The sequence below is a fragment of the Myotis daubentonii genome, chromosome 2 (assembly GCF_963259705.1).
Source record: "Myotis daubentonii chromosome 2, mMyoDau2.1, whole genome shotgun sequence".
Lineage (NCBI taxonomy): Eukaryota > Metazoa > Chordata > Mammalia > Chiroptera > Vespertilionidae > Myotis > Myotis daubentonii.
The window spans coordinates 107,475,843-107,490,662 of NC_081841.1; the positions used below are offsets into that span (position 1 = coordinate 107,475,843).

General features: G+C 39.0%; 1 protein-coding gene across 3 annotated transcripts in view; it reads left to right on the forward strand.

Moving 5' to 3' along the window:
• The window catches only part of PSPC1 (paraspeckle component 1), an 82,523-nt gene that overhangs the window by 16,879 nt on the left and 50,824 nt on the right, over positions 1-14,820 (forward strand). For 2 of the 3 annotated variants that reach the window (XM_059684161.1, XM_059684159.1), the window contains exons 3-4: positions 7,337-7,432; positions 10,918-11,114. In XM_059684161.1, coding sequence (XP_059540144.1) covers positions 7,337-7,432; positions 10,918-11,114 — 293 coding nt within the window. Of the gene's footprint in view, positions 1-7,336; positions 7,433-10,917; positions 11,115-13,518; positions 14,045-14,820 lie in introns of those variants that run through there. The other variant, XM_059684160.1, reaches the window with a different exon arrangement.

Sequence of the window (14,820 nt, forward strand, 5' to 3'; positions counted from 1 at the left end):
TAGGTAATAAAGCATCTCTCATGTTTTCTTGAGACATTTTATAGCTTTTTTTACTTACACCTGTGATCCATTTGGAGTATGATATAAGGTAACAGTTCATTTTTTTTCGTATAGATACCCATTTGTTCCAACACCATTAATCGTAAAGAGTATTTCTTCTTTTTTACCTTTTACCTCTATCAAAAGTCTGGAAAAGAAAACCTGCACTCTTTCTCTTTCCTTGACCTGTACTGTACTTTCTTTAGCCTAAGCTTTGAAATCAGGTAGTATCATCCAACTTTATTGTTTTTCAAATTTTTTCTGGCTATCATTTTTTCTTTTTATAACCTTACTGTGTTTTAAAATCAGTTTGTCAATTAAAAATCCTACTGGGCCTTTCTTTTTTTTTTTTTTTATCCTTACCCAAAGAGTGAGGATATTTTTTCCATTGCTTTTAGACAGAGTGAAAGGGAATGAGGAGAGAGAAAGAGAGAGACAGAGACATTCATGTGACATCTATTGGTTGCCTCCCACAAGCACTCCAAAGGGTGGGGGGTGGTGGGGATTGGACCTCCAATACTCCCATGTGCAGGCTGACACTAACCACTGAACTGGCTGGCCTGAGCTCTCCTGGGCTTTTGATTATAATTACATTGAGTCTACAGCTCATTTGGGCAAAACTGACATTTTCACAGTATTGACATTTTCTAATCCATGAATATGGTATATCTCTCCATTTACTTAAAATTAATTTTATGTAATTAAAAAGGTCATTATACCTGTTGCTAAATTAACATGCCTTTCAGTTTGCCATTGAAGTTCTATTTTTTTAATTTCTAGAAAAATGATCTTATATATAATATTATATGCAGTAAACATTAATATTTCAAGAATAAAAGGATTTTAAGTATAATAATATCAGAACTGTACTAACATAGTATGATATCACAAAAATTGTAGGAAATATTAAAAATCTGCAAATAACAGGATTACTTCTATTATATTTTAGGATATTTTTTCCCCCTCTGGCTCTATTTTTGTTCATCAGTTTATGTTGTTCATTATATTCCACAAATGAGTGAGATCATATGATATTTATCTTTCTCCAACTGGCTTATTTCACTTAGCATGATGCCTTTAAAGTCTATTTTTTTGGATATGAGTATTGCTACTCCAGTTTTTTTTTTTTTAAAATATATTTTATTGATTTTTTACAGAGAGGAAGGGAGAGGGATAGAGAGTTAGAAACATCGATCAGCTGCCTCCTGCACACCCCCTACTGAGGATGTGCCCACAACCAAGGTACATGCCCTTGACCGGAATCGAACCTGGGACCCTTGAGTTCCCAGGCTGATGCTCTATCCACTGAGCCAAACCGGTTAGGGCTCCAGTTTTTTTTTCTTTTCCATTTGCATGGAAAATTTTTTCCATCCCTTCACTTGCATCCTGTGTGTGTCTTTTGTTTTGAGGTGGGTCTCTTGTAGACAGCATATAGTTGGGCCTCGTTTTTGTATCCATTCAGCTACTCTACATCTTTTGATTGGAGCATTTAATCCATTTACATTTAGGGTTATTATTGAGAGGTACTTTTTTGTAGCCATTTTAATTTTGTATGGCTAGGTAAATATATAGGTATATATTTATACCTATTTTAATGTATTTTATTGGTTTCAAAGAGGAAGGGAAAGAGAGAAACATCAATGATGAGAGAGAATCATTGATCTATTGCCTCCTGCACACCCCGTACTGGGGATCCAGCCCCCAACCCAGGCATGTACCCTTGACCAGAATCAAACCTGGGACCCTTCAGTCAGCAGGTTGACACTCTATCCACTGAGCCAGACAAGCTAGGTTGTAGGAATTGGTAAATATTTAACAAGTTCTTACAGGTAGCTTTTAGAATAATTGAAAAATACTTTTAATGGAATGGGCAAGGTATTGAATATTTTATTATCTGTTAGATACTTCATAATCGTGACCTCTTAGATTTCCATAACAACACTGGCTATTATTTGTCCCATGTTTCCGGTGAGAAAATTAGGCCAGAGATGTTAAGTAATTTGCTTAAGAAGATTGCTCAGCTAATAAGTGGTGAAGTTTAGTCTGATGCTATTTTTTTTTTTTAATAAATTGAAAAAAATGTTTTTATTGGTTTCAGAGAGAGGAAGGAAGAGGGAGAGATAGAAGCATCTATGAGAGAACCATTGATTGGCTGCCTCCTGCATGTCCTCTAATGTGGATTGAGCTTGCAACCCAGGCATATGTCCTCACTGGGAATCTAACCTTGACCCTCTGGTTCATAGGTCAGCACTCAACCACTGGGCTCTACTGGTGCAAATTCTTGCCTTTAAAAAAATTTTTTTTTTATTGATTTCAGAGAGGAAGGGAGATATAGAAACAAAACTGATGAGAGAGAATCACTGATTGGCTGCCTCCTGCATGCCCCCCACTGGGGGGGATCCAGTCTGCAACCTGGGCACCTGCCCCTGGCCGCAATGGAACTTGGGACCTTTTAGTCCTCAGGCGGATGCTTATCCACTGAGCCAAACCGGCGAGGGCAAATTCTTGCTTTTTATATTGTGCTACCAGTGAATGCCGGGGTCCAACCCCAGCAGGTCCAGGGGTTCCCAAAGGCGTAGACGGAGTCGGCGAAGAAGGAATGACACGGAGACAGCGTTCAGTTGATCAGCAGCCTAGCCAGGATCTCCAGCCAAGTTCTGGTCTCGATCTCCAGAGAGGTTCTGCTTAGGATCTCCAGCCAGGTTCTGTCCAGGTTCTCCAGCCAGGTCCAGTCACCAGGTTCTAGTCAGGTTCTCTTGCCATGTTCTATAGACAGGTTCAGTCCAGGATCTTTTGCCATGTTCTCTCCAGCGAAGTTCTTCTGTCTCCAGGCTCCGTGTAGGTTCTGTCTTCTGAATTCTGTCTCTTGCTGTCTTGTTGCATCTGTATTTATACCAGTTGATTCCAATCCTATCAATCTCTATTCCAAAGGTTAGGGCGTTTCTTATCTCCATTCCAGGGAGTAAAGATTATGTAGCTTAAGCATGATTGTTCATAGTTAAAGTGATTAATTACCCGCCTGGCACTTAGTTGAAGGGTTTTATTCCCTCCCTAACTTCAGGGGAAAATCCCTACCTGGGGATTCAACCTTTCTCGGAGAGGTGACCTTGGTTAAAACACATAGTGCCAAGAAGGTGAGCAAACATATTAAGAACAGTATGCCATATATACCAGGTCCCTTGAAACAGCAAGCATGGACCGGCTCCCGGCAAGTGGAGTTGTTTATTCTTCCTGTGACTCCATGCTCACGAACTTTGTTGTTAGTTAAACCTTCTCATGGAATTCAGGATGCTATTTTCTCGGCTGCTAGATTAGTGGGTCTCAGTTAAAATGTTACTTCGTGGAAAGGATTTCCTGACTGCCTTATCTAAAGTGTGTTCCCTCTGTTACTCTTTCTAATAGCTGTTAAAATGATTATTTTGTTTACAATCTTTTATCTCTTAGAAGACTTTAGGGATTATTTTGTTTACCCTTATATTCCTGGCCCCAAGTACAGTCTTGGTACTTACTATGTAATGAATTATTTATTGATGAACTGACTGAATCTCAGTTCAGACATCTGAGTTAAATGAAGTGATTTGGTTATTAAATGTAGACATATTGTGTAATCACAATTTCTCTTAAATTTCTTTAAATTGTCTTTAAATTGGTTTATGTATTTATACAGTATATATAATTAACAGATGCAAAAGTATGTACTTAAGCTCTTTTGAAATTACAAGAGGCAGAAAAATGGGGAGGGGGAGGAAGGAAAATTAAACACCTTTATTTCTGATAATAAGGGTGTATCCACATTGTTAAACATTAGAATCGCATCTAGACCATTAGAGATGCTCATGCCTAGAATTGCACAGGAATGATAGGTGCTCAATAGTTAAATTTTTCTCTTTCTAGCTTTTTAAATTTTTGAAATGATTATTGCAGGTTAAATTAAATGAAAATTCCAGAGAGGGGAACAAAAATAGTTTTACAGTTGATTGTATAGAAAATAATTAAATAATAATGCAATTGTAGATTTAATTTTGCCCCACCCTGTATAATGGTCTATTTTTACCATTTTCCAGCTGATACTTAAAAATAATGTTTGGCTCAGAGTATAGAGCGTTGTTGGACTGCAGATTGAAGGGTTTCAGGTTTGATTCAGGTCAAGGGCACATGCCTGTGTAGCAGGCTCGATCCCCAGTAGGAGGCGTGCAGGAGGCGTGCAGGAGGCGTGCAGGAGGCGGTCGATTAATGATTCTCATCATTGATGTTTCTATCTCTCCCTCTCCTTTCCTCTCTGAAATTAATTAAAAAAAATAAAAATAAAAATAAAAATAAAAATAAAAATAAATATAAATATAAATATAAATGATAATGTTGGTGTTGCTTCCCTAAAAGCAGAAAAATGTGACTCTGCCCTGGTGGCTTAGCTGATTAGAGTGTCGTCTTGTATACCAAAGGGTTGTGGGTTTGATTCCCGGTCAAGGGCACAGATCTAGATTTTGGGTTCCATCACTGGTTAGAGGCATTCAATAGGTGCTTCTTCCCTGCTTTCTTTCTCTCAAAATCAATAAAAACATACCCTTAGGTGAGGACTAAAAAGAAAAATGCAAAAAAATGTGTCCATTTCAGTTTTGGTTAGGAGAAGAAATTTTCTCTTTAAAACAACCCTTTAATGGTATTGGCATTGACTAATCATTAGCATCTGCCACATTCCCCCCCCCCCCCCAACCCCCACAGTATATATACACTCAAATCTTGCTTGCAAATTCATTTGTTAATCAGCTACAGATTTTATACTATACCCCTGAATACAGTACTTGGCATGTGTCTCCTGAGAATATTCTCTCATAAAGCTACAGTATCATTATCACACTGAGGTAATTTAACATTTATTCAGTATTGTTATCTAACATATAGTCTATATTTGAAATTTCCCCACTGCATAGTAATATTCTTTGTAACTTTTTTCAGTCTAGTAATCAAATTGAATTTAGTTGTCATTTTTCTTTATCTGTAATAGTTCTCCAAATGACAAAGTGTCAGTGCCAGGACATTGGCACTTTAAAAGAAATTTTTTTTTCTAATTTTTATTTCTTAAAGTGGGGCAAAAGAGAGTTTACATCAAGCTTCTTAAGGTATTCCTTTCTCTTTTTAAAATTTATTTCAGAGAAGAAGAAAGAGGGAGAGAGAGAAACATCAATGATGAGAGAGAATCATTGATCGGCTGCCTTCTGCATGCCCCCACTGGGGAGTGAGCCCGAAACCCAGGCATGTTCCCTGACCAGGAACCGTGACCTCTTGGTTCATAGGTCGATGGTCAACCACTGAGCCACATCAGTGGGGTACGACATTGGCATTTTTGAAGAGTTTAGGACAGTTTTTTTCAGAATGTGCTTCAGTTTGTTGTTTTCTTTTACGCTTTAAGAGTTTATACTTATTCTTTTTTTGTTTTGTTTGTTTTATAGGAAGATTTCAAGACATTTTTAGACTTTCTCCTTTATATCACTACTTATTTTATTACCTTTGGGATTTACTTATTTACTTACTTACTTACTTACTTACTTATTTATTTATTTATTTATTTATTTATTTATTTATTTATGGTAAATCCAAGAACAGCTTTTTTAAAAACTTGCTTTTTTAAAGATTTTTAAAAATTGATTTTTAGAGGGAGAGGCGGGAGAGAGAGAGACATTAATATGAGAGAGAACCATCTATCGGCTGTCTTTGTATGCCCCCTATCAGGGATCAAGCCCATATTGATGTAGCTCAAATCCTTGTTATGTGTCCTATTAATCTATTTGCTATATATTTGTCCCTTTCATTTTTAAAATTTTTTTTTGAGAAAGAATTTATTACCTCTTCCTAACATACCAGTTCTCCTTCAACTTCTAGGGCTTTCTTTTAACTCAGGAGAGACATTTATGGCTAAGTATTTTTTTTGTTTTGTTAGTCCTCACCCGAGGATATTTTTTTCATTGCTTTTTTAGAGGGAGAAGGAGGCAGGGAGCGGGGAGAGAGAAAGAGAAACAATGTGAGAAAGACACATCTATTGGTTGCCTCCCTCAGGAGCCCCGACTGGGAACAGGGATTAAACCTGCAACCCAGGTTTGTGCCCCTGACTGGGAATTGAACCCTAGACCCTTTGGTGCTGACGCTCTAACCATAGAGTCACAATGGCCAGGCAGGGCGTGCTGGATATTTAAATCACTTTTAATTAGTAATTAAAGAAAGACAAACTTAAAAAAAAAATCTGTTATGTTGGTAAATATTTAAAAATACGCGGTGAATGAAAGTGATGTCACATGAGCGTTTTTATAACTCCTAGTGCTAATGGAAATTGGTTATTTTGTTCTTTGAAAGGCATTTTGCTACTGGGTATAAAAACCAGGGCCTGGGCTGGGGAGAAGACTGCAACTGAGATTGTGCCCTTGATGGAAATCAAACCTGGGACCCTTTGGTCCACAGGCTGATGCTCTATCCACTGAGCCAAACCCGCTAGGAGTCTTTCATTTTTTTTAATCACTTGAGATATGCTTCCATTGATTTTAGAGATAGAGAAAGGGAGAGGGAGAGAGAGAAACATCGTTTAGTTTTCTTCTGTATGCATACCTGACCAGGGATTGAACCCACAATTTGGGTATGTGCCCCGACTGGGAATTGAACCTGTGACCCTCCATTGCATGGGACAACATTCCAACCAATTGAGTCTCACCAGCCAAGGCAAAAAAATTTTTCAATTAGAGTTTACATTATTTTCTACTGTTCTTGATTTCCTCTTCCCCTTATCTGGCTCCTTGAATATGTTATATCTTCTGACTCCTCCTTCCCCTATGCCTGGCTGATACCTTTTAGGTCTCATTTTATGTTTTAGAAAGACTTTTCTGAAGACGACTGGTTAAACACAGACAGAGGCTATGAGAGGTAGGCAGAGATGGGAGTTTGAGGTTGTGGGAAATGGGAACATGATACCATATACATAAAACATGAATTAGGTACTCATTACTATTCTTATCCTTCATACTTTCTAAAGGTTAACTATATGTTCATAAAGGTTCATAGTGGGTTCACTTCTCTGTCATCTTAAATAGACTCTGTGCTCTAGAAACAAGCATTCATCTTTGACTCTGTTGTTCATCTGTGTCTGGTGCAGCAAATGGTAATTGATTTTTTGAGTATATATGCTAAGTTCTGAGAAATTTATCTTGAGAGATAGTTTCCAAGTATGTATCTTGGAATTATAAAACATTACTAAGCGAATGTTAATTTTAGACACTGTATTAATCCTTGTTAATGCTCTTTACCTGTCCAGGACCCCACGTCCTGTCATTGTGGAGCCAATGGAGCAGTTTGATGATGAAGATGGCTTGCCAGAGAAGCTAATGCAGAAAACTCAACAATATCATAAGTAAGATTGTGTAATAAAGATATTTTATATATGTGCCATCTAGGCTATTTATTACATCACATTTGTTTTCAAATATTGTTGGATTAGAAGCTATTCTCTTTAGTCATATAATCTGGTTTTTAGAGTGGCCTAATGATTCCAGGTTTACATGGAATGCTAGTTTTCTTTGTATATGGGTAAAACATTAAGTTAATACTTAGAAAAGTCCCTACTTTTATAATGGTCTGTGATGGGTCGGTAGGAGTATATTGGCAGTGTTTATGTTAGAGAAACAATGAATTCTAGATTTATGAGAATATTTATTTAATTAGTATACTTCAGGTATGTTATTAGTTAAAAAGGAGATTTTTTTGGGAGGTAGAGTTGGGGGCGGACCCAGATAAATAACTTGGCACATTTGATCTCTTGTTAGAGATTTAAAAGAAAATTAGCTTATTGTTAAAATATTGTATATTATTTTATCAGTTGCTTTTCACTCAGTATGAAGCAACTTGTCAAAAAAATTTAAATATATTTTTATTGACTTCAGAGAAGAAGGGAGAGGGAGAGAGAGATAGAAACATCAGTGATGAGAGAGAATCATTGATTGGCTGCTTCTTGCACTCCCCACACTGGGGATCAAGCCTGTAACCCGTGCATGTACCCTCACTGGGTACCAAATGGTGATCTCCTGATTCATAGGTCAACACTCAAACACGGAGCCACAATGGCTGGGCTGATGCATATGTAAGTTGCTGTATAAATACATTTTTAAAAAAATATATATTTTATTGATTTTTTACAGAGAGGAAAGGAGAGGGATAGAGAGTTGGAAACATTGATGAGAGAGAAACATTAATCAGCTGCCTCCTGCACACCTCCCACTGGGGATGTGCCCGCAACCAAGGTACATGCCCTTGACTGGAATTGAACCCAGGACCCTTCAGTCCGCAGGCCGATGCTCTATCCACTGAGCCAAACCGGTCAGGGCTGTATAAATACATTTTAACCAGTCAGTTGTTTATTATAATAAGTAAAGCTGTAACATGAATTGAACAAATATTGGAATATCTTGATGCCAGGCACTGTTCTAGGTGTTACCATTGCAACTTTGCACTGTTACTGCTCTCATGTTGCTTACATTTCAGGTGGTGGAGATACATGATAAGTAATGAACCGAAGAATATAAAATAAGAACATGAAAACACACATAAAAACACCCTGGCCAGTGTGGCTCAGTTGGTTGAGCTTCGTCCTGTGCACCGAAAGATTGTCAGTTCCATTCCCAATTAGGTGCCTATGAGAGGCAACCGATCGATGTTTCTCACATCGATATTTCTCTCTCCCTCTTTCTCTAAAATCAATTTTAGAAAACACACCAAAAAACCTGTAAAACCCAATAATGAACTGAAGATTATACAACATCTATTAAGTAGTGAGAGATACTATTTAATTTACTTTTTTAAAGAAATCAGCATTATTTTTTTACTAATTTTTTAATTTATTTTTAGACAAAGAGGAAGTGAGAGGGATAGAGACATAGAAACATCATTGATCAGCTCCCTACTGCATGCCCCCTACATGGCATTGAGCTTGCAACCATGCATGTGTCCTGACAGGAAATTGAACCATGACCTCCTGGTTTATGGGTTGATGCTCAACTATTGAGCAGCACCAGCTGGGCAGAAGTACTATTTAAAGAACTACTTAGAGCCTTGCCAGTGTGGCAGCTGATCAATGATTCTCTCTCATCACTGATGTTTCTATCTCTCTCTTCCTCTCCCTTTTTAAAATAAGTTGATTGATACTGCCAAATGGTTCACCAATAATTTCATACCAATTTATACTTATTGATGTATATTTAAAAGGATTTTTCTTCATGATAATTGGGTGTTAGGATTTTAAGATTTAATAGTCTGTTCAAAATACTATTTTTTGTCTCTTATTTTAATTGGCATTTTTTGATTTTAGTGTAGTTGAATGTTTTTCATTTCACTTGATTCAAATGATATATAGTGCCTGCTATATGCCTAGTGATGAAGATGTATCAGAGAACAAAATAGACTAGAAATTCATGCTGTGTGGGGTGGTAAAATGGGTAACCAATAATATAAGTAAAACAAATATGTGACAAAGACTGGGAAAAGTGGGTGCTAGGGAGCGGAGGAGTGTGGCTTTCTTTTGTTTGTTTGTTAATCCTCACCAGAGGATACTTTTTCCATTGATTTTTAGAGAGCGTGAAATGAGGGGGGTGGGGGGGAGATAGACAGACATTGAAGTGAAAGAGACACATCTTTTGGTTGCCTCCCATACGCGCCCTGTAGATTGAACCTGCAACTCAGGTCTGTGCCTGGGAATCAAACCTGGGACCCTTTGATGGAATGACCAGTCGCCATGATGCGCACTGACCACCAGGGGGCAGACACTCAACGCAGGAGCTTCCCTCAGGCCCCAGGCCAGCCAAGGCGGATGCCAGCGGGGGTCCCCCAATCACCCCGCTGGTCGCCCCGCCTGTTGCCTCCCACAGAGGGGCGAGTGGGCGGTGCCTGGCTGGCCAAGGTGGGTGCCAGCGGGGTCCCCCAATTGCTCCGCTGGTCACTCCACAGGTTGGCCCCGATCGCTGGCCAGGCCAGGCCTAGGGACCGTACCCACGCACGAATTTCGTGCACCGGGCCTATAGTAAATAATAAATGTATGCATTGTGGTACAGCTGTTAACAGGCATTTCATGTCTTTATTGAGTTCACAGAATAGCAAGGAAAACGAGTACTGAACAAATAACTACAATTGAAGTATGTTAGGTATTTATATTTTGGCCTAGCCAATTAGCCTGGCACATAAAATTTAGTAAGCTTGCCCTGACTGGTTTGCCTCAGTGGATACAGTATGGGCCTGAGGACTGAGGGGTCCCAGGTTCGATTCCGGTCAAGGGCATGTATCTTGGTTGCGGGCATGTCCCCAGTGGGGCGTGTGCAGGAGGCAGCTGATCGATGTTTCTCCTTCATCGATGTTTCTAACTCTCTATCCCTCTCCCTTCGTCTCTGTGAAAAATCAATAAAATATATTTTAAAAAAAATTTAGTAATCTCTTACATGCTTTTACTACTATCCCTAAAAGTTACTACTTAAAAGGGGAAAATAAATTGATTCTAGACAATTAACTTAGGACACATTGGATTCATATGTTGCAGATTCATTATGTAAAATTATTTGTTCAATGAATACTAGAAAGGCCTTAATGTAGGTGATTATTAGGGGAGTACAGGTTTAGTATCCTATTGCATAGCTTTGAATTCTGATTTCATTACTATTGTGACATTCTTGGGCAGTTTCTCAAAATCAGGCTTTTTAAAATCTGCATCACAGTATTGCCACGAGGCAATTCAGGTAGAATATTTTCCTGACAGTGCCGTGAATATTGTGAGTGCTCAGTAAACGATGCTCTTTTATTTTTAGCTGTTTTACCTTTTAAACATACACTTCTGTATGTTTTTAACTGTAAACGTAGGGAAAGAGAACAGCCACCACGTTTTGCTCAGCCTGGGACATTTGAATTTGAGTATGCATCTAGATGGAAGGCTCTTGACGAAATGGAGAAGCAGCAGCGTGAGCAGGTCGACAGAAACATCAGAGAAGCCAAAGAGAAGCTGGAGGCAGAAATGGAAGCAGCCAGGCATGAGCACCAGTTGATGTTGATGAGACAAGGTAAGGTGGGTTCACGTAGATGGGTTTTTGTTTTTTTTCTTAAGGCTTATTTATAGTTCCCAGTAACATCTATTACTATTTAAATTGCTACTTAGTTTAGAGATAGTTGGAACTCAACATATTAGAAGCAACATTCTCCCTTTTCTGAGAGAATGTCCTTATAAAAAAAATATATTTTTCCTACACAAGTAGTGTTGTTGGAGGTAATTAAGGCTGCTGTTAAATTTTGCTTGTAGAAAGTACATGATTCTGCTGACAAAAATAAGGAAAGTAGATAATTTTTGGTATATAGATAATGTTATAAAGATTGGTTTTTTTTGTTTTATTTTTGTGTAAGGAATTATGCCAAATGTTGGCTATTTAAGATTATTACCACATGTGAAAAGATTACAAATGAATATTCTTTGACAGAGATAAAAAAAAGATTCATGCCCTAGACATTTGGCTCAGTGGATAGAGTGTCGGCCTGTGGACTGAAGGTCAAGAGCACATGCCCGGGTTGTGGGCTCTATTCCCAGTAGGGGTTGTGCAGGAGGTAGATGGATGATCAGTGATATTCTCTCATTGATTTTTCTCTGTGCCCTCAATAAAATTATTTTTTTAAAATTGAAAAGAAAAACTTCATGTGTACTGGTGGATATGATTTAGGAAGATTGTTAAACACTAGAGACAGAGCTAACTAACTGAATTTCTAAGAGCAGTCATAATTTACTGGTCAAATTTACTGGACATTCATACACTTGCTGGGGGGGGGGGGCACCGTCCTCAGCCCGCCCTGCGCCCTCTTACAGTCCAGGACCCCTCGGGGTCCTTAGCACTGCCATAGAGGCAGGAGAGGCTTCCGCTGCGCTCACCAGCTGTGAGCCCGGCTTCTGGCTGAGTGGTGCTCCTCCTGTGGGAGCGCACTGAACACTAGGGGGCAGCTCCTATATTGAGCGTCTGCCCCCTGATGGTCATTGTGCATCATGGTGACCGGTTGTTCAGCCGTTCGGTTGATTTGCATATTAACCTTTTATTATATAGAAAGCCTAATATGCAAAATGTCCCCTCGGGAGTTCGGCTGACCGGGAGTTCGATCACTCGCTATGATGTGTGCTGACCACCTGGGGGCAGTGCGGGATGAAGGAAGGCCCCGGGTGACAGCTGACAGCCGTTAGGGACCCTACCCTGCATGAATTTTGTGCACAACCTCTAGTGTAATTATATAACTCTCAGTGGAGAGAGTTAACCCTGCCATGCATTTTGCTATTAATCTCCACTCTTGTACCACTGGACTTTTTTGACTATGTTAATACTATTTTTGTATGCATTTGTACTGATAAATCAAGTAATAAAAGTACATTTCTTTCCTTTAAACGATATCTTTTGGTTCCTGGTTACCGAAGCAAAAAGAACAACAAAATAGGCATATTTAGCTCCTCCTCCTCTCTCTTTTCCCCTTTACTTCTATTAATTTTGTTTCCAATTTATGTAGATTTATTACATTGACTTAATTTTTAAAAATTTTAAAGGTGACTTTTTATGTGAGAACCTTTAAGTTCTAATCTCTTTAATCAGTTTTTAATTATATGATACAATGTTACCAACTCTAGTCACCATGTTATAGATTAAATCCGCAGACCTTACTCATCTTTTAGCTGAAAGTTTGTACCCTTTTACCAACTTCTCCCTACGTCCCCTTTGCCAGTCCCTGGCAACCACTTTTGTACTCTATTGACTTATTTTAGATTCCAGACATGTTATGCCATGTAGTGTTTTTCTCTGGCTTATTTCACTGAGCATAATGCCCTCAGGTTCATCCTTATTGTTTCAAATGGCAGGATATCAGCATTTATAAAAATTTGCTAAGATTGCTCTTACCTGTCTGCCTCAGTTGAGCATCATCCCCTGCACCAGAACGTCACCTGTTCTTTTCCTGGTCAGTGTAAATGCCCAGGTTGCAGGCATGATCCCCAGTAGGGGTCATGCAGGAGGCAGCCAGTTGCTGTTTCTTTCTCCTTCTCTCAGATCAATAAAAACATATTAAAAAACATTTGTTAAGATACATGTATTTCTAGTGGCTGAATAATACTCCATTATGTGTATGTATATGCATACCTATATTTTTTATATTGTATATATAGGTGTGTATGTGTTTGTCTATATATACAGTGGGGCCTTGACTTACGAGTGTCCCGACTAACGAGTTTTTCGAGATATGAGCCATCTCTCGGCCCATTTTTTGCTTTGAGTTGCGAGCTAAAATTCGGGTTACGAGCCAGCTTCAGATACCCCACCGCTAGTTGGTGCAGTGAACGTCACAGTGAACGCCACATCAGCCCAGCGTCACGTGTCTCACTCGTTCACTTTAAGCAGTTAGCCCTTAGTTGAAGCATCAGTGTTGTGCTCGCATTTGTGCTTGCAGATATTTTGCAAAACTTCGTTTTTTCAACCATGGATCTGAAGAAAGTAAGTGCGAAGGACAGTGCTGAGAAGAAGCAGCAGATGATGTGCATTGAATTAAAGAAAGAAATTATTGAGAAACATGACCAAGGTGTGCCTGTAATCGACTTGGCGAAGCAGTACGAGCGCAGCACTTCTACGATCTGCACCATACTGGAGCAGAAGGAGTCGATACAGGCTACAACTCCAGCCAAGGGCGTTAAAGTAATTTCTAAACAGCGGACATCTATCCATGAAAATGTGGAGAAGCTGCTAATGGTGTGGTTAACGGAGAAGCAGCTCGCAGGAGATACCGTGACGAAGGCTATAATCTGCGAGAAGGCACGAGCTTATTTACGCTGATTTGCTGCAGCAGACCCCAGGCACTTCAATGGACGAGGCATCGGGCGAGCTGTTTAAAGCCAGTCGGGGCTGGTTTGAAAATTTTAAAAAGAGGACCGGCATTCACTCCATTGTCAGACATGGTGAGGCAGCGAGCGCAGATATAAAGGAAGGTGACATCAACGAGCTCGTCGAGGAGCACTCCAAGGAGCTAAAGGAGCTACAGACGTAGCAGCACACGGAGGTTTTGCAGGAAATAGATGACACGGAAGAGGAGGAGGAGGTTATCTCTATAAGTGAGATAAAGGAAATGTTGGGAATGTGGGAGAAACTTTCAGACTTTATTCAAAAGAAACACCCAGAAAAAATTGCAACTGGGCGTGCGATGGAGCTATTTAATGACACTTGCCTAACTAATTTCAGAAATATTCTGAAAGGGAGGATGAAACAGATCTCATTGGACAGGTTTTTATCGAAAACTCCTGTAGATGGAAGTGATGAAAGCGTGGCGAAAAGGGCAAAAATCAGCAAATAAGATTCAGTTATTCAGTTATTCAGTTCAGCCTTTCTCCTCCAACTCCATCAGCATCTTTAAGTCGTTTGATCTCCAAGGTAAATGCTGTACATTAAACTTAGTAAAACAAGTTTATTGCACTACATTCTATTGTTTAGTATTGTGTTTTTATACAATATTCATTATTTTTAAATACATTTTTCTTATTTAAAAACATTTAACAAAACAATTGCGGTGTTTTTTGGGTGTCCGGAACAGATTAATGGCATTTCAATTCATTGTAATGGTGAAAATTGATTTGACATACGAGTAATTTGAGTTACGAGTTCTATCACGGAATGAATTAAACTCGTAAGTCAAAGCCCCACGGTATATGGATCACATTGTGTCATATACACCACATCTTTTATATATATACTAGAGGCCCGG